At 37.1% G+C, this 26,698-nt stretch overlaps 1 protein-coding gene across 9 annotated transcripts in view; it reads right to left on the reverse strand.

The window, feature by feature from the left end:
• Positions 1–22,985, reverse strand: part of LOC128011664 (protein phosphatase 1 regulatory subunit 12B) — a 30,445-nt gene extending 7,460 nt beyond the window's left edge. For 2 of the 9 annotated variants that reach the window (XM_052594337.1, XM_052594338.1), the window contains exons 1-6: positions 22,433–22,982; positions 8,380–8,396; positions 8,130–8,265; positions 7,746–7,850; positions 7,344–7,394; positions 3,357–3,407 (exon numbers count right to left, since the gene is read on the reverse strand). In XM_052594337.1, coding sequence (XP_052450297.1) covers positions 3,357–3,407; positions 7,344–7,394; positions 7,746–7,850; positions 8,130–8,265; positions 8,380–8,396; positions 22,433–22,537 — 465 coding nt within the window. In that variant the 5' untranslated portion in view covers positions 22,538–22,982. Of the gene's footprint in view, positions 1–3,356; positions 3,408–7,343; positions 7,395–7,745; positions 7,851–8,129; positions 8,266–8,379; positions 8,397–22,432 lie in introns of all 9 variants that reach the window. The other 7 variants (XM_052594339.1, XM_052594340.1, XM_052594333.1 and 4 more) reach the window with 6 other exon arrangements.
• Positions 22,986–26,698: the final 3,713 nt, after the last annotated feature.

Consider the following 26,698-nt stretch of genomic DNA (forward strand, 5'->3'; position numbering starts at 1 on the left):
GTTTTGGCCAATCTCATGTTAACCTTGAGTACCTACAGTATAGAAGTAGGGGTTGAACGACTTCTGATTTTTTTAAGTTGAAGCTGACTAGTCGCTGAGGCCGTCATTAAAGGGGGGGTGAAATGCTATTTCATGCATACTGAGTTTTTTACACTGTTAAAGAGTTGGATTCCCATGCTAAACATGGACAAAGTTTCAAAAATTAAGTTGTACGTTTGAAGGAGTATTTTTGTTCCCAAAATACTCCTGCCGGTTTGTCACAAGTTTTGGAAATTTTTTTTCGAGTATGGCTCTGTGTGACGTTAGATGGAGCGGAATTTCCTTATATGGGTCCTTGGGCACTTCTGCCGGAAGAGCGCGCGCTCCCGTATAGCGAGGCTGAGCAGCACAGACATTTCACTGATCAGAGCGATTCACTGATCAGAGCGAGAGTGTCGCGAAATGTCACAAAAGAAGTGTGTTTTTGGTTGCCAGGGCAAGACAACCCTGCACAGATTACCAAAAAAAAAAAAAACAGCATTAAGGGACCAGTGGATGGAGTTTATTTTTACAGAGCATCAACGGAGTTGTGCAAGTGTTTTTGTTTGTTCCCTGCATTTCGAAAATGCTTGTTCACAAGGCCCAGTTTGACGACGGATTTGCGTATCGTTTATTTCTTAAGGATGATGCAATCCCAACGAAAAAGGGTCATGATCGTGTGTTGGAACCACAGGCGGTGAGTAAAACTGCTTCAAATATCTCTGCCTCCTTGTTAGTGCATCCGCCTCCCATCGGAGACCCGGGTTCGAGCCCCCTCTCGGAGCGAGTCGTTGCTGCTGCTGCTCTCATTCAGTTTCAGCCTCTGGATCTGATTCTGGATCATAAATAAACGGCTGAATCTGACTGTAAGCCATGGTTTGTTTTGGATGATGGGTTTTCCCTCACGGTAATGTCACAGCTTCCACATGCTCTCAACGCAAAAGCCTATTCACGCTCGTGATTCTTTAGCTCCGCCCACACGTCACGCCTCCAGCCGGTCGTGTTTTTCCGGGAAAAATCGGTACAGACTATCTTTCTCTTATAAATATAATAAAACTAAAGACTTTTTGAATTTATGAAGGATGCAGTACTACTCTATATGTACTCAAGATTAACAGGATATTGAGTGAAAACGAGCATTTCACCCCCCCCCCCCCCCCCCCTTTAATGAACAAATAAGTCTGGAGCTGTGAAGAACACCTTGTGCACAGCTATGGCATATGACACAGCGCTGCGTACATGGCCCCATGGCCCCTATGGCCCCATACCCATATAACAGCTCATTTTCATCAGTTATTTTGCCTTTGGGTTGTTATATTTTTCACAGATTTCTGCTTGTTCTAAATCAGATACAGATAATGTAACACAGTAAAGATTATATTTATGAATGCATTAGTGAGAGCGATTGTGTGTGTGAATTATTTCTTTATGGCAGCGTCTCTAGTAGTAGTGGCGCTGTGGGATTTAGTTATTAACAAATACATGCTTGGAATTTTTAGTTAAAAGCTATTTTATTGAGAAATCCAGTAATATAATCACACGTCTTGTGGACCTTTCGGTGTATACATTTATTTTTAATTTTAACTTTTTGGAAAATTTTGCATAAATGTGGAAGTCCTTCGAACATTTATTGTCCTGTTGCGCCCTGTATAGGACGGGCGACTAGTCGAAGTCAAGCTTAAAGCCTAATGGCAGAGCATTGAAGTCGACTAGTACTGCATATTTAATATCTCCAAAGAGTCTTTAGTTTTATCATCTTTATAAAAGAAAGATACAGATTTATGATTCTCTCTGAAAGCAACCAAGCTTCTGGAGGGGCACTGTGGCTGGAGCTAAAAAGTTGCGAACACTTGCAGGCCAATTGCCAACAATCATGACTGGAGTCTTTGATCACTGGGACCGCTTCATCTTTTATTATCAAATGATGTGCAAATCCAGCATCAAACTGGGACTTCATCATTATTCATCACTGAAATGACGGGAACAAACAAACACACTTGCAAAACTCCATTGCTGCCCGGAAAAACTAATTGCATCCACTGTTACGTAACAATGGGTTCTTAAGTAAGCTGAACAAGGCTGTATTTCCCTTACATCCCAAGACAAACTTCTTTGGAGACATTCTTCTCAATCAAGTCCTGTGCATTGCTGCTGATGACACTGATTGGCGTGTTCTTGCTCTTTACGCAGACTAATTCTTTTAGAGAGTTTGTTTCAATGGACTGAAATGAAATTGTTTAGAACTGATTCAGTTAATTTACATAATCAAGCACCCAAAAATGATGTGAAACACAGATATTTTACATCTCTGAAGCATATAAAAGCATATAAAGTGAATCAACCACTTGACTGAGGCTCTGGATTACAGGTAATAATGTTGTAAATAGTGTTCAGTTTCTTGCGCAGACTGATTGAAGATATATCGTCAGGAGCCACAGGTATTAATTTTGTGTTGTCCGATATGCTTTTTTTGACTCTCAAATTGACAGTAGTCTCTAACTTACATTTAACGAATCACCAATGACCACCATTTCAGCTAAAATTCATCTTTATTGTTCTACTGACAACAATCTACAGTCACCTACATCTTGAATGGCCTTAGCGTAGGTAAATTAACAGCAATTTTTCATATGTGAAAAAAAAAAACCTTATTGGAACCTTTCATTTTTAAAAGTGTATTTTATTCCCTCCATTGTATTCTGGAGGTAAAGCTGTTTGCATATTTCATGTCATCTGCATATCTTGGCTCTAATTTAATGAACTTTTAACTAATTTGAAACAAAACACCCCAGAGTCCATGTTACCTCAATTGCAACATGGATCAATTATCTAACTGAGCCTGGCGGACTACAGCAGCCGTAGATATCTCATCTCCCTCACACTGATTTGGCCTTTTATATATTTGGCACCATGCTCTTCTTGGCCCCTCAAAATGCCAGCTATGTGCAATTACTGCTGGAATGCTGAACAAAAGCCGTGCCGTGTCTCTGTGCTGGATTCAGTACGGCCTTGGTGTAGCTGGAACTAGGTCACCATGTACTGCTGCAGCTGTGATATGCTACAGAGCCGAGAGTAGTGACCATGACTTTGGTGTGGGCCAGTAGCAAGTTTTGTGGTGTCTGAGATTGACTAACATTGGTCAAAAGAGGCATGGTAGTTACACTAGCTGTTAAAATCTCGTGATCTGACCTTTTTAACAGTCAGTTCAAATAAACTGTCAAACAAGGTAAAAGTTGAAGTTAGCATCTTTGAACATGCGCCCACAAGTCACCCGAACTCATAATAACTAATCCTAAAAATTAAAAAATAAACACATTTAATATACGTTTTTCGTTTACCTTTAATTCTTCTTCCATGTCTGTAACCCTCTTCTCCAAAGCTTCTTTTTCCTACACAAGCACAGGAAAAAAAAATACATATATAAATAAATAAAATCACAATTAATAAATAACTATAATTAAGATTTATTTATTTTTTATAATCTGTAAAACAAAACAATAACAATTTTTTATATTTGTTTTATATTTATATGTTTTATTTAAATAATTTGTATTTTTTATATTTATGCAAATGTAACAATTAAATTAAATTAAAATTTTAAATGACTGAACTTATATAATTATAAGATAAATTAAAACAGTTTGGAAATGCTCCGCTTACTCACGTAAGGGAATGAGTGTCATGTCAACACTGACGACTGTTTGGGGAAACTCCTGTTTACTCTGTTACTGAAGCCTGATTTGTTAACATTTGTGAAGCTGCAGAAAACAATGGTGCTCGATACAACTATATAAGTTGGCCAGAAGTTTCAGCCATCGATTCGCATGAAACTACAGCACAGCCAGTTACGCAACACTAGTTCCTTTATCTCAGGGAACCGAAATAACCGGAGAATTCCCTAACAAAAGGTAACTCCCTTTACGTGCTTGGGGAACATATCCAGTAGAACCTTGCTAATAAGCAGATACAGAACTTAGCCTGCAGCCCAGGAACACTCAGCAAGGGCTCCATAAGCCTGAGCCACAAAAGCCCCTTTTACACTGCACGTTGGACCCGGAAAACTGCCGGAACATTGCTGGATTGCCTTCTGTGTGAACGCAAACACATCCCGGGATTGATTCTGGGATCGATCCCAGGTTGGGGACCCAGAAAAATTGCCGGGTTCAGTCCCGGGAACTAGCTCTGTGTGAACAAAAGCCAGAACAAATGCTGTGTCATAGTGATGACGCACATTTCCGTGCAACTGATGTCACGTATCATTACGGGACCTTTACGGGTTGTGTGTAAACGCACGAACACATTCCCGGGAAATCACTGGCAATGTGAAAGGGGCAAAATCTAGCGACCCGGGAACAATTGCGGGGGCACATTACCTTTGCATTTTCCAGAATCACAGTGTGAAAGGGGCTAAAGAGCATCAAGTAAGTTCAGCCAACTATGTCTGCTATAGGATACTTACCAAGGTGGGCATTTTGACATAATTTTTGTGTGAATTTGTCCATTTAAACACAATACTTCAGAAAGACCTTAATATTTGCACGCCAAGACACTCTAGGTGATTCCCATCTGTCTTAGAGAGGAAGAGCCGTGTCTATGCACTTCATAAAAGTGTGGGGGCCAGGGACAGACCAAATGGTAAGACCGATACTGATCTGCCACTCCCTTGACGGTTAATCTTAAGAATGGTATTTGACACAGGCTGATGTTTTTGGGAAAAAAAGCATCTTTCAGATCCACAGGCAGAAATCAGTCCTCATGGCAAATTTGTGTAAGGATCTGCTTCAAAGTCAACAATTTGAATGGCCATCTTTTTAAGAACGAGGATGTATCACCTGTAGAAGCCTGACCCACTGTTCGCTAAGGGGACCATTTTTACGTCACCCTTTGCAGGCAGTATTGCAGGCACTTCGGATCAAAGAACATGAGATTCGCTGTTTTGTACCGAAGTCTGCACAAAAACTCTGAACACAGGTGGACTGGGAGCAAACTGATGCAAGTAGCCTTGTGCTATAGTTTACAGAACCAAATCTGACACACCCGGAATGGCTTTCCAAGCCAGCAGCCGAGTGGCCAGAAGCTCTATTTTTACTGATGATTTTTACTTCATTGCAGAAGGGGAGGAAATTAAATGTATGAATGTAGAAAGGCGAACGTCACAAGCAACATCACAAGCCCCACTTGCGGCATTATTTAGAAGACAACAACAAAGTTAAGCAGGATTTATACTTTCGCCTGGCTCCGCTGACTGCGAGCACACCTTCCCAAACAGACAGGGCTTTTATAATCGTCGTATTCAACGTTGTACTACTCTTTGAAATGACAGGGGAGCGATGAGGAGTAATTCTCCTCTAAAACTGTCGGGAATCACCGGTGAGAAGAAATAATTTGGCAGTACAAGTCTTGTGATGAATGAGTTGATGAATTAATAATTTATTTATGTACAGACGTAAAACAATCTTAAACCATTGGCTGTATTTCTCATCAAAAACAAGACAACTGTAAACAAATAGTGTATAATTAATATCTGAATTCAGCCTCGGCCGATGGCCAGCCAGCTGAGGTTCGTCTTTGGGAAAAAAGTTTGCAGATTTTAAAAACGTATTTTAATTTTATTTATTGTTTTTAATTAAATGTATGTGTGTGTACTTCTAACATGTTTGGTTGGTAAAATAAATGTTGTAAATTCAAATCAGAGAGTCTTCCGTGTCTGGAATGGATGTATTCTTGAGTCTATAAGGTAACATCTCCGGTTACGCATGTAACCATCATTCCCTGAGAATAGGCAACAAGACGCTGCATCCTATAGAGGGCGCTAGGGGAACGCTGTCAGCGTGACTGGTGTCTGAAGCATGAATGAAAAAATGACAATGAACTCGACAATGGCAGGTGTAGTCAATGACATAATCAGTAATGCTACTGAGAGTATAAAAGGGCACCTGTGAAATACAACATCCACATCTTTTTCTGAAGGATGCAGGAGTTCCCGAGGCATGGCAGAAAGATGCAACGTCTCGTTCCCTATTCTCAGGGAACCATGGTTACATGCGTAACCTGAGACCTTCCCTTTCGAAAGGGAACTCCACGCTGCGTCCTCTAGAGGGTGCTAGGGGAACGGTATACCAACACCACCATGCTGAGGGATGAGTACCTCATAGACTAGGTCACCTACCAAATTCTGAGCTCTAGAGTGGAGGTCTAGCAAATGACTCTCAGAATGAGAGGAGACCTGGCTACACTAAACTAAACAACTAAACAGTTAGTGAGGCTTGAAGAAAACCACCTACACCTAACTGCTCCCTACGAGGAGCTCTGGAGAGTGGAGGCTTCAGCAGAATAACCCTCTTAAATGAGAGGAAGCCAAACAATGCTCAGTCCTTGAAGCAGTTCATCAAGGCGGCCTCGAGATGGCTAACTATCTAACTATCAAGCTATCTAACTAGCTCTGATGAGCGGAGACCTCAGCAGAATGCAGTAGCAATACTGATTATGACATGGGCTACATCTGCCAATATAGAGTTCATTGTCGTTTTTTCATTCGTGCTTAAGACACCGGTCACACTGACAGCATTCCCCTAGCGCCCTCTAGAGGCTGCAGCGTCTCGTTCCCTATTCTCAGGGAACAATGGTTACCTTATAGACTCAAGAATACATCCATTCCAGATGCAGCGGGGAGTTCCCTTTCGAAAGGGAACAATAATTTAATAAGATAACCTTGTTTGAAATTTGTGGTTTCGTCTATACTACTAGGTTCTTGTACTATATTGACTGGGTTAAATAGAATGGTATTACTAAAAAGAGACTAAAATAAAATTTTCATTGACTAAAACTAGACTAAATTGCCATCAGTTTTCGTTGACTAAAACTAGACTAGACTATAAAGAGAATGAACGTGTCTAAAACTAATAAAAACTAAAATGACAACTTCACACAAACACTAAACTAAAACTAAAATTAAAACAGGCCGCAAAAAACAACACTAGCAAAGAGATGGTCTCATTGCTGAAGGAGAAGATTCTGATGAAATGGTGCTCCGGGACGACTTATATACAGTAGCAGTCGGCTCTGAACCTTCTGGTGGGCTCGAGTGCCATTGGTTTGTGCCACTACAAAACTTTTTACAAATCAGGCTTCAGTAACAGAGTAAACAGTAGTTTCCCCAAGCAGTCAATGACAGTTCAACAGGAGTAACATTTCGATAGGGAACAAATTACTATATAGCTACTATGAGAACAGCATGGAGGAAGAATATCAGTTCAAGGTCTTAGAAACACATTGAAATTTCTCAGAAAGTGTCAATAGTGATTATATGATGATAACATATATACCCTTTTCTCTGATTCAAATACAGAGGACCTCTCTGATATTCTGTCCTGCTTCTGAAAAACATTCACAGAAAGATTAATAAGCAAAAGAGAACCAATGCACATAGAAACAAAACCGTAAAAGGGGTAAAATAATACTGTGAATTCATATTCAAAGCAAAATATGTACAAAAGTTGAATGTTTTAATAAGAAATTAGTTGTGGACCAGTATCTGGATATATTACTTGCTTTTCACAGACTGTAATTCCTGAGGCTGTGAGCTACTACAAAAGTCAGGCCTTGGGGAGCCTGATTGTTTTCTGAGAGCTGGTTTGTGCTATTATTTTAACACAGGTCTCTCCTCTTGGCGGATGATTCAGGGCACAGAAAATCTCTCTTCTTATCTCCTGGGATTGTTTTCTCACCTGTGTGACTCTGTCAAGCTGTGAGCGGATTTTTGTGAGCTCCTGTTTGCTGTCCTGCAGTCGAGACTTCAGCTTCTCATTCTCAGTCAGTGCGTCCTCATACAGCTGATAAAGTGAAACAAACAAGGGTCCAGTTCATCTGACTAATTTAGCATATCCACTGGGAGCTGCTTTCCTGTTGCTGGTCAACAGAAGACAGCTAATGGTCTGCACTGGATAAACACATTGGCATTTAGATATATGTAGTACTGATTTGTACTGTACAGTACATATATGCATTTTCCATGCCTCAACACACCCTTATCTCTGGGGACAGTATTTGAGGGAGAATATCTAATGTATTGAACACACAGTAAGTATTTTATTAGTCAAAGTTATCCTGACCTTCTTAAAGTCCTTGCTGGCCGAGTCGTCCTCTGTTTTGCTCAGAGAGGCGAGTCTGTTCTCTCTGCGTGTGTATGTGCTGGTCCGGGCTGACAGTCTGTCTGATGGAGACTCCACACCACTAGGGTCTGACCTGCTTTTAACATCAATTATCAAGTAAGTGTTGATCATACCAGTTTTTATTAATTTCCCTTTCAGTAAAAAAGAAAATTAATAAATAATGTTTTAGACAAGGAATAGAGCAGCTTACCTTGACACCCGGTCTTGCTAGAAAAAAAAAAAAAAAAACTAAGTTAGATAAAATGTGCTTAACTTTTCATTTAACATATAACGGTGATAACCACATTAGTAATATTCACAAAGTTATTATTTTTCATTCATGTACCATAGTATTGCATGGTATTTATTGATAAACCATTCAAGTACATGATTATGCTACTCATAGACCCACATCTCCACATGAAGGTTTTTCTTGTTTCTTGGCAATGCACCCTTGTGAAAGAAAAATGCACAAAAAAGTACTTCCAGAAATAATATACTTTAAAATGATATATTTAAGTACAAAATTATTTGTAATATCTTCTGACATTAACGCAATTATTTGCACTTTAGAGTGCTTTTTTGGACTTGGTTAATTTACCCCTGAATGAAAATTCATCCATCTTCTACTCACCTCCGAAGCATCCTAGGTGAATGTAACTTTCTTCTTTCAGAATAATTCAATTGAAGCTATAATAAAAATTGTCCTAGCATATTTTAAATACAATTTCTGTTTAAACTTGTATTTCATGTATTTAAATATATTTGGGATTACAAGTTTGTATTGATGTAGATGCAAATTTAATACATTTAAAATATATTTTTATATACAAAATATATACTTTATTATGTAATAAAAATGTAATCCACTACAGTTAAAATTGTAATCAAGTACTTTACATGTGCTTTAGTATGTTAGCCAACACATCAAAATAACATAACCCCTAGTTGCTCTAGAGACGTGCGACCTCTGACATATATAGCAATTGTAAGTCGCTTTGGATCAAAGCGTCAGCTTAATGAATAAATATATATACATTATTAAAGTATAATGGTTTAAAATGTACTTTGAAGTAAAGCTTTTAATTTGCCATTGTTACAATGTACACTTTATAAATGTATTCAAGTGTAACATATTCAAAGTAAATGTGAACTCACTTTAAGTACACTTAAGTGGTCTTTTATTTAATTAATATTATATTTTAAGTACACTACAAGTGCACATTCAATACAATTAAGCACACTTCTCTTTCATGGTGTCACAATCTCTAGCTGGAGTGCACGCGAGCTTCATTAGAGGGCACTCCATTCCAGACTCCTGCCACTTCACCCTGGACTCCATTTCCCATAATCCTTTGCCAGGACTACTCATCGATTGCAATCGCCTGTCTCTCATCACTTCACCAGTCTTACACTATAAATGTTGCACACATCCACACATGCTGATTACTGTTTAGCCTGTAACCTGTTTCTTGTATCCGTGTTTCCTTGCTTTGCCTTGCCTTCTTGTTTTTTGACCTTGGACTGTTTATCCTATTACTAATTTTGTCTCACCCTGGATTGTACCTGTTTGCTGGTGTTTGACCTTTGCCTGTTTACGGATTCATCTTTGTCTTTGCCTAGGATACTATTGTTTGCTGGGACTGGACCCTGTCTGTCTGACCACGTTTACAAATAAAGCCTGCATTTGGATCCTATCCTCTGTTGTCACGATGCTTTCATCATAACACATGGGAACGTTTGCATCCACCTGATCACTAATCTGGATACAAAAGCTATTGGTTTTGGACAACTCTAAACAAGCTGTTTTCTGATTGGGTGTTTTTTTGATCTTCTTGATCCAGTCATAGTGATTGAATCTTAATGTCAACATGTTTAAGTTAACTTATTGTGCAAACAGTAAACCTTTTAAGTGCGACTGAACTTGGAACTTGGACTTGGAACAGTCTTCTAGACCCCTCAATCTGTCAATGGAAGTCTGCCATATACAAATGCCTGGAGCAAGAGAATGATATGTTGTTGCAAACTTGTGCATATGTGTGTTTTTAGTAAACCCACTTCTTCTCACATTTGAAATCACACCAACTACATTTAGCAATAACAGCAAAACAGCTAATTTCAAGAGAATTTGTGCATTTGTTCTTTTGTAATAAATTGTAGTTGCTCATTTTTGTCCACTAGCAACTACATTCCTAAATTTTCTTTGCACAAGCACATAAATCAGGTTGTTTTTATGGGAGGGTATCTTGCAGACAGTAAATCTACTAAAAGAACATTTAATTTCCATTTTAGGTACATGTTGAACATAGTCACATTTTGTAAACATCACTGTCCACCCATCACTGTCTGGATGACCTTTTATCCTGAGGATGTGCAGAGATGGTAAATGAAGGTGTAAGGGTCTGACAGTACAAGCAGAAACATCCATAACAAAGATGGCAAGCTACAAGCCACTCGTAATTTCAAGTAGTGAAACTACAGTCAAGCTACTCGGCGGGTGCAGATTCCACACGGGTCTGGTAATATGTTCTCATTGCTTCAGATTTAAGGCTGTTCAGTCCAGAGAGAAAGCGATAGAAGGAAAGGCAGAGAAAGAATCCCATCTGTTCCTCTGCTAAAGACAGCACATCCTGTTTGGACACTCCGCAGCACACTTGATTATGCATCAGAGAGGAATTACAGTCCACTGTCTGAAGGGGACGTCTGAACAACGCCAAAAAAGGTCATGCAGAGTCAGTCACTACAGCAGGACAAAGTTTGGCAGAGAAAAAGAAGAGCTTTTCATGTGCTTAAAAAGTAATTATACCAAATTAGATATTTTACATTTGATGTTTCTATAAGTACAGGAGATTTAATCACTTTTTACAATCTCATTAGTTAATTGGTCCACTAACAATGTCCATATATACTGTACTATTTAAATATATATTTTTATCTGCTCATTACATTGTAAGTCCGCTAAATTGTATTAAATATGCACTTCAACTCTTAAAAGTATATATATATATATATATATATATATATATATATATATATATATATATATATATATATATATATAATTCATTTTATATATATATATATATATTTTTTTTTTTTTTTTTTTTTATTATTTATTTATTTATTTATTTATTTTTTTTTTTTTAATCGGTACTTTTTTTATTTAAAATAATAATAGCGTATTATAATAGAGATACAAAGTCTGGATAGTTTTTTCACGGCACATCTGACAGGGTTAGAGTATTCTCTGACATAGAGCTCTGCGCAGACCTCAAATTTAGGCCCCAGTCCGGCCCGTGTCTGACAGCTTATCAGAATTACCGGCCCGAGTCCGTCTTTTTTCCTCCTTCTCCCTAAACAGCTTATACTTCTCTTTCAGCTATTAAAATAGTTCAGTTTTGTATGTAACAGCAAAGTGATTGTATTTCGTTTTGGCTTTTATTAAGGTTAAGGTTTATTCATGGCTGTGAATGGTCTGCTTTAATTTTAAAAAAATTTCACAATATCAACAAATGTTGTGGTTTTGTAGAATGGAGAAAAACAAACATGATGTGCTCTCTGCCGTCTCGTCTTTAACAGGAGAACTCATTGAATACTTGCTTCACAGACATGATTAATGTATATATAGAAAGCTTTAAATGAATACTTAACGAAATAAAACTTATCGAAAACAAAAACTCTTTCATTATATAATCATAATCTGTATAGAGGCATTACTCTCTAAAGGCACGTCTAATGAGCCAGGCTCTGAAACTTCTGTGCCACAGACTCAGAAAACACTAGATTATTAGTAAATAATTCAAATAACTCCTTACTATTTCCTCCCTGGCACATTTATGATAATTACTTTTGCCGGTGCTTTGTGGCAAGCTTAAGTTTGACTTGAATAAAAATGTAAAATCACCTGTACATATGTCCTTCAAGCTCTGAAACTGTCTCTTTGGTAACAAAGTACACTACTTTTGAAACTATTGCTCAAACAGGAAATTAAATCTATTTTCAAAATGCATTTTGAAGTGGTTTATTGTACTCTTTTTTTTTTCTTTTTTGATTATCAAACTTGTGCATTTAATAGTGTAATATTATATACTTTATTTTGGATATTTTATAAACTGATCGTAAATGCATCTGCTATTTTTTGGCATGATTCTCTGGTATTTTTACATAGAAATAAACAGAGGGATGAGAGCATGGCCCTTGGCCACTGGAGAGACAGGCCCATCTGAATGTTTACACAGTATTTCAGAGACATCTCTCCTTATGTGGTTATACAGAGTTTCCCCAGGAACCTGCTCTCTGACCACATCACGACAACACTGGAGGAGAAACAGAGCTTGACCTGCAGCTATGACTTACAATAACTGCTGTGATATCTGTGGCTGCTTTGTGTTTTACTGGCAATCATTATGATTTCTCAAAGTGAGGCAAGATGTCTTATTCAAGTGTTTACATGCAGCCACAACAAAACAGTTTATGAAACGTTCACAATGTGTGCTGGTGGTCTTGTTTAGTTCTCTGTGGTCACATCATGTGGGGTAGATGAAGTCTGTATTTAGTGGATATGTGCTCTGGTGGTCCTGTTCTCATGTCTGGTCATTTTGAGGTTATCGCTCATTTTTTGGATTGGTATCTATTCTTGGTCCAGGAGGAAATACAAATATAAACCACCTTAACTTACAATCAGTGAAAATAACAGTTCACCAAAAAATGCAAATTTGCTAAAACTGTATCCTCAGGCCATCCAAGATATAGGTCGGTTTGTTTCTTCATCAGATTTAGAGAACAATTTAGCATTGCATCCCTTGTGTATGCTCTGTAGTGAATGGGTGCCGTCAGAATGAGAGTCCAAACAGCTGATAAAAACATCACAATAATCCACAAGTAATCCACACCGCTCCAGTCCGTCAGTTAATATATTAAGTGAAAAGTTGTGTTTATAACAAACAAATCCATCATTAAAGGTGCTGTAGGGAACTTTTGTAAAAAAATATTTTTTACATATTTGTTAAACCTGTCATTATGTCCTGACAGTAGAACATGAGACAGATAATCTGTGAAAAAAATCAAGCTCCTCTGGCTCCTCCCAGTGTCCTATTGCCATTTGCAGAAACTCCATCGCTCCCGGTAAGAAACAACCAATCAGAGCTGCGGTCCGTAACTTTGTTTGTGTTCAAAATGTAGAAAAATTTACAAAATAAGCGAGTACACCATGAATCCGTTTTCCAAACCGTGTTTTTAGCTTGTCCTGAATCACTAGGGTGCACCTATAATAAGTGTTTATATTCGGACTATTTTAGATTGCTTCGGGGGTACCGCGGCGGAGTAACCCAGTAACTTTGTGATTCTTCATAGACATAAACAGAGAGAAGTAGTTCCGGCTGGGATGTTCCCTACCGCAGCTTTAAGGCATTTTAAACTACAAACTTCTGCTTCCAGCTAAAATATGAGCATTCTTTACATAATATGCTTTTGTTAGAGAAAAAGGAATCTCAACTAAATAAAAAGAGAAATATACACAGATCAAGCACTGTTTAAGTGAATACAGACCAAAACAGTTCAAAACAAACATGTCAAGATTTTGATGTGAGAGGGGATGGACTTTTTCACTGGAGGAAGCGGATTCATATTTTGGAAGGTCTTGACGGATTTGTTTCTTACAAACACACAACTTCTCTCTTCTCAAGACATTGATGGTCTGGAGTGGTGTGGATTATTTTTGATTATTGTGATGGTTTTATCAGCTCTGTTTGAACTCTCATTCTCACGGCACCCATACACTGCAGAGAACTCATTGATGAGCAAGTGATATAATGCTACATTTCTCCAAATCTGTTCCAATAAAGAAACAAACTCATTTACATCTTGGATGACAGGAGGTTGAATAAATACAATTTCCATATTTTTTTTTTGGTGGAGGGGGGGACTATTCCCTTAATATATCCTTATACTCCAAATCCTATCAGTTAATAGGAGTGTTTATCCAAGAACAAGTTCTGCTTTGGGTAAATCATGGAACAGACTTGTGCTGTTGCCGTTCAGAAGTTTTAAAGCCCTCAGGGGGCATTATTACCCACAGGCACCTGCTGGCCCTGTGCTCACTCTCTACAGAGAAAGAGAAGAGGAGAAATCAGGCACACATTTTCACCACAGTAAACCATGTAAGGCAGTGCTGCACACATTCCACCCTGCTGTAAAAATAACACTGAATCAGATGAATGAGGATAGAAGCAAGCAGAAGAGAAGAGACGTTAACCCACTGTTTCAATGTGATCATCATCAAACCCCCACAATTACATAATAAAGTGACAAATAATGAAAGCGTAAAAACACATTGCTTCTGTTTAGCATTTCATACTGACGCTGGAAGGCACTAACTATCCATCCATCCATCCATCCATTATCATTTATTTCACTTTATTTCATTTAGCTGGCACATATAAAGGATGCGATGCCATTAGATGTTTTTTTTTGTTTTTAGTTGAATTTTTATCTTATGATTTTTACATATCTTTAATTCAATCAGCAAAAATCAGCTGTGGCAGGTGACCCTTTCAAATCACTAGGCAATTTCGTAGGTTACTTTCCGTAAATGAGGTTCTCTCATTATTTCTTGGGGAAGTTCATTTAAGCCAAATCTGCACAGAATTAGCACAAATACTGAACTCGTGAGTCATCATGATATATTAAATACAGCCTAGTTGCACAGCATTTGCAATGCCGCCTTTGCCACATCCATTGTGAACAGCCGCAAGCTGTTGGGTTTATTTTGGATTTCTTTTCTTGTTTTGGCTAGTAGAAGTTAAGAATGGCTTATAGCAAAAACAATTAGTAGCCAAAAGTTAAATTCAAACCCTGTACACTGTAAAAAAAAAAATCTTTGACATTTACAGTAAAATACCGGCAGCTGTGGTTGCCAGAACTTCAACGTTATAAATATGGTTTATCTGTTTTGAACCACTATTTCGTAATACTAATAATCACCAAAAACAGGTGGTGATGAGAAAGTCAAAGCTCATCATAAACAGCTCTTCCACAAGCTGAGAAGGGATATATATATTCACACAAACACTAAACACCATCACGGTAACACACATGATACTGAAATAATGCAATAAACATTAATTTAACAACATTAGATGTAAGATAAAGCCTAATGTACACAACTGTTAAGAAAAAAAATAAAACTAAAAAACATAAAATATGAAGTGTCAATTTAAAATTTTTTCACTGTAAATTGTACAATTACTTTTTCTTTTTCTCTTCCAAAAAACGTGATTTTAACAGTATTTTTCTGTACAATTACATTATATGTAATCACAGTTATTCACCGTTTATAGTATGGAAACTTACTGATAACCAATTAACAGGTTTTTACTGTAGCATTTTTACAGTCTTTTACTGTTAAAATCACAATAATTTCTTACAGTGTAATGTGTATATACAGTATATGTATGTATATTATATTATATTATATTATATTATATTATATTATATTATATTATATTCATGTGATACCTTTTGTATCTTACTTTCAATATATTATTGTCAGTGTGTATCAGGGTGGGACATTTTAATATTATTATGTGATGTTTAATTTGGCAGACAATGTTATTCTTTGGATGTTTTTAGACCTGTTTTTGATCATGTGATATTGAATTGAGTTGATGGTTCCAGATTTTTAAGGATTGTCTCTTTTCTGGTCTGAAGAGTTGTGGGATTCAAAACAATATATGTGCATGCTTTGGTTTATTCTTTGCATATTTAAGGCCCTTTTATTTTGGCTTCCTTTAGGGGTTTAAGCCTTAATTGAGGGGTCAAACCTCTCTGGAATTCACACTCTTGACTATAGCAGAGCTGGAGAGCGCGTCCTTTTCACTGTTAAAGATCTGTGAGCAATTATGTCAATTCTCTTCCAGTGGATGAATGAAGATTGGGTAAAGCTGGATCAGTGCAGCAGGACAACTGTACCTTCACTGCACATCAAAGGCATGTGAACTGTGTCGGGTCACAGCATGAACACCGCAGGGCTGCTAAATTCTCCATGCGTTTAGCACATATGAGCTCTATAACTCATATACAGTATGAAGTAACAGACTGAGACTGCTTCACGCAGCTGTGGGCTTCACCCTGATCCCATAACTCCACAAACTGTAACATTTACAGGATCTGGCTCATGCTGAAGTATTTATATGCAACCACTTTAATCCTCTCTTTCCCCTCATCGCTTCATCCCCCCCTTCGAGAGCCAGCTAGTCCGGCTGCCAGCATGCAAAATGGAAAATGTGAGCATCATCATACTCAAAAGGAGTATTACAACACACAAGTCCAAAAAAAGACTTTTCTGGCTTGCAGATCTTTCTCTTCGCCGCTCCCATCGCTCTTTGGGTGATAAGCCAGATATATTAAGAGAAAACAAATCAAGTCATTTGTTTTGATTACTTTATAAGGGCTGGTTTCTTCTGATCTGCTCTGATCGAGGAACAGTTGATCAAAAAAAGAAAAGAAAATGTTGAAGCATTTACTCATTATGTAGTTTCACAAGTTTCTTTCTTTCGCACTGAAATGTGTGCCGGTTGCTCTTTGCCATGTAATTACAATAAATAGAATCTTTTTAAAACTTCAAAAAAGGATACAGATGATTCATGATTTATTCAGAATCGTTTCATGACTTTTCACGAGTTTTCAGACTTGTTTATGAATTTTCATGGACTCAGCACAGAAAATAGCAAAAATAGATAGCTATGTTCAGTGAACAATGACACTGAGAAAATTAATCTTATGATTTCATATTCAAATGGCCATATAACAACTTACACTCAGAAATAGCAAGCATCACATTTAATTAAATCTGAAATATTGAAGTGCAAAGACTGAAAAAGGTTTTCTACTTTGTAATGAGAAGCGCTTTTAAAAATAAAATAAACAATTTTATTGTATTTTACAGTTAAATATTACAATGATGATATTACATCGTTTTATTTGTTAAGTAATTTTTATATTTATATTTTATATTTAATAATAATAATAATAATAATAATAATAATAATAATAATAATTATTATTATTATTATTATTATTATTATTATTATTATTATTATTATTGTACAATTATATTTTAACTCAGAACCACTTTTATGTAAATTGTTAGTTTTTTGGTCATTTTGGAAGTTTCTAGACCAGTATTCATTCACCGTAATTATAATGACAAATTGGTCAGGATTTAAAAAAGAAAAATCAATTTCATGTTGCATGTAAGATGAAGTCATGATGTTTTGGATTGACATGAGTGTTCGCAAGTGATGACAGACTTTATTGTTGTTAACGATCCCTTTAAAAAAAGCTTTCAGATGCCCGGTCAGATGTGTTTGTCTGTTTATTACCCTGTGTTCTGTTGTTTGGGATAAAAAGTTCTTCATAAACATGGATTAGAAGACCCCTAAAAACAAAACACATGTGTTTATTCTTTCGCTCTCTTTAACTTTCGCTCCCAAGGAGACCTCACGCGCTCTGCCTCCACTCGTCATGGAAACTTCAACATGTGCAGCTTTGTTGATGGGAAAAAAAGCATGTTATGATTAGAGGAAACATAAAACGTCATGAGCGTTTTCTTCAGCTAATCTTGTCCTATTATGTGGCGAGCCTGCCGTTACCATCACTAAACATTAAACCTCTGTAACAGTGTGCAGACCAAAGCTGGGGAGTAACTATGTAAAAGTAGATGGTAAACCTTGCAGTAATGTGACAGTTATTCAGCTGCTTTAAATCTAGTGTTGCTTTTCCAGTAACAAGCTTTTTTTCGCCCAACAATAGCATGTCCAATTGCTATATTGTTGTTTTGATTTCACACTGTTTGCTCAGACCGGACTGAATTAATCCTTTTACAGGAAGTAGGGACGATTGCTTTGCTAAAACTAAGGTCACACTACACTTTGAGCATACAAAATTTGTTCAGATGCTGCAACAGTCATGATATGGCGTCACGTCCTGCAGCATTTTTTCAAAACGTCAACACATACACAATAATAATACACCGAAAATGTAATAACATACAATCGTCTCCAGTTTCCTGCAGCCGTGCAGTTTTATATTTATGTTCTTTTAATTCAGATAGGAGGTCATGCTGTGACGTATCGATCTGCCGTTGGTCACGTGTTGCGGGTCAAGAGTTCACAACGCTTGAACTTTGGTACGCAGCAAAATGCCAAAACTTTTCACACAGGTTTGCGTTTCCCGTCTGACGCTTTCAAATGCGTATTAATGGAAGTCAATGGAACGAAAAGTCTAGTGTGACCGTGGTTTAATTCTAATTTGTGATAATGGGATTGTGTTTTAGAAATTTACTTAATTTATTAAATTAAAACGTAAAAAAATAAATAATAATAATAATAATTCACAATATGACTTAATGAAATGCATTTTTTATAGAGGTGTAGTTAGTTAAATTTTGCAATTCACTACATACACGTTTTGCTGTTTTGGCTCAGTACTGTAAATTAGGGTTTATTTTATAATTTTTTTTTAACTGTATTTAATTTAAATGTATCCACCCAGAGTTTGATGTTAACAACCAGATTGTTCATTCATTCATTAAAAAAAAAATGTTTCTGTGTCAGACAAAAAACACAGCTTGATTAAATTGTGAATTACATCACTGGACAGTAGTAGAACATACTGCCCTTATATAGCTCCAATGTGGCAATACCTTTGCTACAGTCAAGGTAGTAAAGACACAGCTTTCTAGTGAAGGAAACTATTGTTTCAAAAGAGTTGCTTTATTAGTTTTGTTCACACAGAACTAATTTTTCAGGCCGGAGCTGACAACTTTTTTTTTTTTTTACAAATTTCAATTTGAGCTCTGTGTTTTTGAAATGCCTTGTCAAGCACGACACACTGCAAAAGATGCAATAATTGAATGCAATGGGCAAAAACGTCCTTCTAGCATGTTTATATAGAAAGACAATGGAAAAGCAGCTCAGTGCTATGCAAAAATGTGTTCTGTATAAACAGCCCCTAACTACTTGAAGTTATGAGTAACGTCTAGCTTAAACTACAGAGATGTGGGACTAGTGATGTCATACATGAAGCAGCAGTTTTATGTCCAAATTGGACTGTCACACTCAACTGAAGGTTTGGAAAAGCACTGGACTAATGGCAATCTGTTTCTTCTTCATTCAGTGCTTGCATTACCTTCCTAAAGACAGAACATCTGGAGCACCTGCTGATTTTATAGGCATTTTTTTCACTGAAGTAAACACAGTATCCACACGTCAACAGGGCCTTTATTGGTCTCGTTCACTCACAGACTTTGCGTTTGTTCATGGGGTTTTAAAGTGACAATACGGCAGCCAAAAGAAAAACTGAAACAGCGCGTTTCAACAAATGCTCTCTGATTATGAAACAGTATATCCTGGATTGGTCCAGTGAGATTTAAAAACTGAGTCTTATGAAATGCATTATGGTCGCACTTCTTCGAACCCAGCATTTGCAAGCCACGTGGAACCGTTTATGCATTTGTAGTTACAACTCACTGACTGTGTAAGAGGTAACTCACAGTGTTCACCGTCACACACAGAGATTGGTTTCTCATGTCATAATTTGATCAGATTTTGATCCTGCTGAAAATACGTTTTTGTTTTATTCACATTAATAGTTATGTATTATTCAGGAAAGGTGTTTAAATCTATTAAGGGGAAATATTGGATTATGTTGGCTTATATGTGAGATCAGCTCAGCGCCTAATAATACAGGACAAACCCTGTTCGCAAACACACACATAATGACTCAAACTGGATCAAAACATGTCATACACTGCCATAACTTCATGCATTTAAAAGATATTCAGAAATGGCATGTTGACATGAAATATCAAGCAGTGACAGCAACATCTTTCAGTGTGAAACTGCTTTTCTAATCATTTTAGCATTACATTTGAAACTGCATTTGTAGTTTTATGACTTAAATCAGTTAACTAGAGGTTACCATGTTTTTAAAGTGCCTGTGCAGAATATTTGTACTAAAAAAATACTTATTTATAAATTATTGGAACAAAAAAATAACCATTTCCACTTTCAGCTTTTCCTATACACAATTATGTTGAGCGGAATTATACACTTTTCCTTAATAGCCTCAGTATTTTGCTCAGTTTTTGCTCAGACAAGCTTACTGTTTATGCTGAATGATTCCTTAAATCATTGGTTAGAAGAGGTGTGTGTTATTTCTACCGCATGCCTTAACCAGTCTTATGATCTCTGTCTGGTGGATTATAAAAAGAGACACCCATAACACCTAGAAATGTTCACATAACCGCAAAGCAATCACTGGCAGCATCCACTCACGAATTAACTAACATCACTCATATTTTCTTAACAAAACCTGACAAGAACTTCCTAAAAATCTTCACATCCTTTGTCAACTATAACCCATCAACTGAATACTGTACCCTATACTAAGCATTTGAAGAGCATTTTCTTAACAAGTCTCTTCTGACCAAGTCTCTTCAGACTGTTTATGCTCTGCAGTAATTATTAGCAAATCACTGGGGGACATGGCCAGAGTCATTTGGAAACTGAGTGAACCGTGATGGCTGGGACTGACTCCCACTGCTTCCTGAATCAGTGTTTACATGAGAGACACTGAAGCTCTGTTCACTCGCTGGTGTCACGGCACAACAACACAATCTCATAACAAAAAAACATAAACAAGCATCACAACTTCCTTAACAACATGAGTATTGATTTGATGGCTGCAATTTAAGGACTATTTAATGCAATTTTGTTCATACTGTGTACTGATTTACCAATATAATTAGCTTTGGTTTGCTTTAACCCTTTAAAACCTACTGCATCATGTCTGATACATACATTTCTACGGTTTCCTTAAAGGTACAATTTGTATATAGATAAGATATTTGCAGTAAAATATTCAAAAACCACTAGGCTAGTGTTATATATTTTGTCCAGTTGATTACTAACAATATCTCTAATGTTTTCAACTACTTATAAATCATGAGAAAATTCCCATTCTAAACAGTGACACGTGGCAGTGCAGTCACCTGTCAATGATGTTAGTTCCCCTTTGTTACCGCCTTTACTGACGGAGAAACCACATGACAACAGCTTTGCGACAAACTTCAACTAGAAAGAGATGCCGATCTCGCTTGTGTTTTACTCGACAGGTGAGTTGTTTTGATTCATATCTTCACAGAAAACGTATGCTATTATAACGATCAACAAGATTAGTATTATGGGGCATACACGCCAAACACAGGGCATCGCATCTCTAGACCTGCGCGAGGATGCGTCTGATCCATAGTCTGATCGCGTCTTTGCATTGCCTTTGTATGTAATCTACTCGCGCAAATCGCTGAACTCGCGTTAAATCTATGATTTATGTTTCTGTCTGATTGATGGCCATCAGCGGTTGGGTAGAAGACAACAAATCCCATCATCCCACACTCCTTGTTAGCGTCATCAAACCATGCGATTGTTATTGTTTTGATAGTGCACCCTCTAGTGACAGGTCCTACAACCTGTACCTTTAATAACCAACATGAACAAAAAAAACCTGTTGTAAACAATATACCACATGCCTACTGTCGAATGATTTATGCTTCATACTGTTATAGCAAGTTGCAAAAACGTCAGGTGTCATTTTTCATATTCTTACTATATCATATGAGTCATATACAGTAAGCTTTATGTATCAAATACAATACATCCAAAAAATAATAATAATAATAATAATAATTATAAATATATATTTTTTCTGATTATAATTTCATCTCAGGCTTTACAGGGTTAATGACAGCAGCACTCGAGCTGCATGAACTACATAAGTTTGGATAAAACCTGATTATCACAAATTTACTACAATTTGATAAGTGACATAGAAATACTGCAAAATCTGAAATTAAGGATGCATTTCTTTGCTTAAAAGTGCTCAGAATCCTAAAACACTGTTCATTTCCAGGTTTGAATGATAAAACAATATCCCAGATTTTCAACGTGGACTTTCGGACTCCACTGTGCAAGCACCACAATAAACAAATAAGCACTTGAAAACTAAAATGTTTAACCCATAAAACTTGCTTGCGACTGCAGCTGAAGACCAAAAACCCTTAAACATAGCCTAAAACATTGTTACAAATGAACATTTGTATCCTCAAAGTGACAAATGACAAAGTTAGATCACATTGAACACAATACTGCCTGTTGAAACGTCAGTGTTACTGTGACAAACACAAAGCAAACACAGCTGGCTCTTACTCTGAATGTTTTGGTGCTCGGGGATGGGGAGGAGGGCGGCGAGTCCGACAGGGACTTTCTGGAGCGAGAGGAAAGGTCCTTGCTGCGTGAATAGAGCGATGACATCTCTCCCCTGTAAGATAGGAAGACCCCTGATAGACACGAGCAGCCCCTCACACACCCGTGGAGACAGACATGACTGCAGGACGTGAACAGATCCGCTCAACAGGTGCGAACACGTGCGTGTGCGTCCACAGGAGTCCTCCTCTCTGCAGTGTGTGCACTGAGACTGACAGCCGATCTGTGTTTCCGTTGCTCCTCGATCGTTACAGAAAAATGAAAACAAATAGAAGCACCTCTCCGCTTGGCTATCTCTCCTCCCTTTATATCCGTCCCACTCCCTCACTCACAAACGCATAAACAACAGTTGAGTCTCGTCCAGCTGACGTTCTCTCTGTGACACTAACTCATTCATACAATAAGAGCTACATAAGGAGAGGACTGTGCTTTGTTAACTTAACAGACGCCTGAAAGCCTCCCTCACTGTTCTGTCTGCTAACAATCACTCCACACAAACACTGGAAGAACAAAACTGTTTTCACTCAGACCCACGCAGCTCTGTCTCTCTCTCTCTTTCTCTCTCTTACACACACACACAGTTTCTCTCTTCATAAATCTCAGTCCTTTCACTTTTTGTTCTCTCATATTCCTTCTGCACTTTCTCTGGCTCAGTACCAGGTGGTTTAGGTCACTGTTGTATCTATTATATTTGAGTCCTTTAAACAGAAAGGGACTGTATAAATGTTACAGTGAAACTTGTTCAGTGGTGGAAGGGATAGTTCAACAACATTTTAATTCTGTGCTATCCTTCAAATTGTGCTAAAATCGGTTTCTGTACATTACACAAGGAGAGATTTTGTAGAAAGTGCTGGTAACTCTTTTCCATGCAGTTACAATTCATAAGGGCACAGGAAAATTCAAAAGCTTGCGCAATGCTTTACCAATTGAGCCACAGGAACACTACATTTACTTCATTACAACAGATTCAGAGAAATCTAGCATTACATCATTTGCTCACTAATGGATGCTCTGCAGTGAATGGGTGCCATCAGAATGAGAGTCCAAACAGATGATAAAAACATCACAATAATCCACAAGTAATCCACACCACTCCTGTCCATCAATTGATGTATTGTGAAACAAAACTGTGTGTATAAGAAACAAATCCATCATTAAAACATCATTCAAACTCTTGCTTCCTATATCCATAATATAGCTTTATTCAGTGAAAAAGTCATCTTGTCTGAATCAGGAGAGAAATATGCACTGATTAAGCAGAACAAAAAAAAAAACAGTTCCAAACAGTTCTGAACAAATACATTGGTGGATTTTGATACGAGAGGAATTTTGATACGAGAGGAACAGGGAATTTTTCACTGTAGGAAACATTATTATGGTATCCTATTTTGGTTTTAAGCAAAGGTTTAGAGTTAAAAACACAATGATGTATTTGTTAAAAAAAAAAGCACATCTTTTGACTTCACAAGACATTAACTGATGGACTGGAGTGGTGTAGATAACTTGTGGATTATTGTGATGTTTTTATCAGCTCTCATTCTGACGGCACCCATTCACTGCAGAGCATCCATTGAAGAGCAACGATGTAATGCTACATTTGTCCAAATCTGTTCTGATGAAGAAACAAACTCATCTTGGATGGCCTGTGGGTGAGTAAACTGTCAGCTAATTTTCATTTTTGGGTGAGCTGTTCCTTTAATCATTTAAAACCTGCAAATTACTTCTTGAAAATGTTTTGCTTTATATCTGTAGTTGTACAATCTTTCAAAACACAACTGGTGGTGTTCACTGTCAATAATGTCTGCTGCACAAACGGTAAAGAATAAATCATGTGCTGGAGTTCAGTATTAATGTATTTAACATTAAGAATTTCTCCAAATCTGTTTCAAGCGCATACGTTTTGGAGCTGGTCCGCTCTTTAAGAGCAGTTCCCATGCTTTATTCATGTCTGTTTCTGGCTAATAAAGCAAGAAAACTCAAAGCCATCTTCAGAGGTGAACCCAAGCCATACAGTGCACCTCATCACATCGGCCACAATGGCTTTCCTTTTCCACTGGCCTGGACGGAGTAAGCTGGTGGAAACTGGCCTTGGGAGACTTGTTTAAGACCGTGGATTTCAGTCTGGAAGCCAAAGGTTTAATAGCTGCATCTGTGTTTCGGGTTAAGCAGACTTGACCTATTCTTCTTTTCATGACTTTCCAAATGGAACACTCATATCCGCTAGCGCTCGGGTTCAGTGCGTGTCCTCTACTTGTCCTCTCGATTCAGGACACAAACTAATCTTTGAGATCCGCATCCCAACAGTGAGATAAAATGAGATGAAAACAAAAGGGCTGCTGGAATGAATCGTCTGGGCTCCCATCAACAGGCTATCACAACATGTAAGATAGATGAATATTCATAATTGCAATCATTCTTTGTTTCACAGCTCACATATCTGAATAGGTTTATGAGTGTTTTAGTGTGGTCTCTAATTTATTTTTATTAATTTTTTTGTAAGAAAACATGTAATCTGTCAAAATTACAGTAAAGATGTACAATGTTGCTAATGATTTCTATTTCAAAATAATTTCACAGCTTACATAAAAAATATACTGTGTGTATATATTTATATTTATATATGTGTGTGTGTGTGTGTGTGTGTGTAAGTGTGGTCAAATCATTATTTGTGATTAATCTGATCCATAATAAAAGTTTTTGTATGTTAGGTTTATACATAAAATATATTTATATATAAATTATATGAATATAAAAATATACATGTAAATATTTTCAAAATATATACTATATACGTTAATTTATATAAATATAATAAATATACAGCACACACATTTATTATAGAAACAAAAACTTTTATTATGGGTGCGGTTAATCGTAATTAATTTTTTGACAGCACACACACACACACACACACACACACACATATATATATATATATATACTGAATATAAGAGCAGCACAACTGTTTTCTAAGTAGATAAATGAGTCATGTTAATGCACATAAATAAACTGGTAAATAACGAGATTATCTGAGCAGCAAATTAGCATATTAGACTGATTTCTGAAGGATTGTGTGAGATTTAAGACTGGAGTAATGATGCTGAAAATACAGCTTTTCATTACAGGAATAAATGACATTTTACATTATATCCACATAGAAAGCAGGTATATCAAATTGTAATAATGTTTCACAATATTACTGTGTTTACAGCATTTTTTGATCAAATAAATGAAGCCTTAGTGAACAAAAAGGACTTCTAGATTTTTTTTTATTTTTATTCTTACACACCCCAAGCAGTAGTGTAGTGAATATTATTCGATTCATTCCTCTGAATCAGTTCAACGGTCCATTTAATGATTACCACTCAAGTATTCTCTGTGTGCAGCTATCCCTCACATTCTCACATAAAGAGTACTATACTGTGTGTAAAACATATAGTTTTAATGAAATCACATGGTCTTCTGTATTTCAGCACTATATAGAACGGGTGTTGTGGTATGTTATCGCCAGCTTAAACAACATGTCATGGCTCCATGAAGGGCCAAAAAAAAAAAAAGAAACACAGCAATTACAATGTAAAGCAGGAGAAATGTATGTTACGGTACAGCAGGAGATTTCAGGACTGTGTGGAAAATATGAAAGGAGAGGAGACACAAGGATGGAAATGTTTCTAGCAGAAAGTAAACTTCCATTGCTCTCTGCTGGGGTCAAAAAGAGGCCATTTCCACCATAAACACACACATCAGCAGCACACACACTATGCGACATCTATTCCTAGATCACACGCAGATCCATTAAACACAATATATACACAATGACCAAATATAGACATGCACAATCAAAACAGATTATTATTAATACAAACAAACTTGGTTGCTTCTGCATAAAACGCACACTCACATACACACTGAGATACTGAAGTCCACACACACACACACTGTAGCTGGTCTGTCAGATCATTTAGCTCTTTTATGAGAAGAGGCAGAGTTTTGGCTATCCACAGCATCCCATGATTCAAAGCTTTCTGGCTCATTCCCAAGATCTCAGCTTACATATCATATAATCCTCCATCTCAAACCTACAGCACCCAGCACAGCCTTCCCTTACAGCTCGTGTCTTTATATAATAATAAACAATACAGTCAGACATGTGACCATGTCTCACCATGGAGAAAACTCCACTGTGTAAAATGAGAAAAAAGTTCAACT

Source organism: Carassius gibelio, chromosome B23, assembly GCF_023724105.1.
Source record: "Carassius gibelio isolate Cgi1373 ecotype wild population from Czech Republic chromosome B23, carGib1.2-hapl.c, whole genome shotgun sequence".
Taxonomy (NCBI): domain Eukaryota; kingdom Metazoa; phylum Chordata; class Actinopteri; order Cypriniformes; family Cyprinidae; genus Carassius; species Carassius gibelio.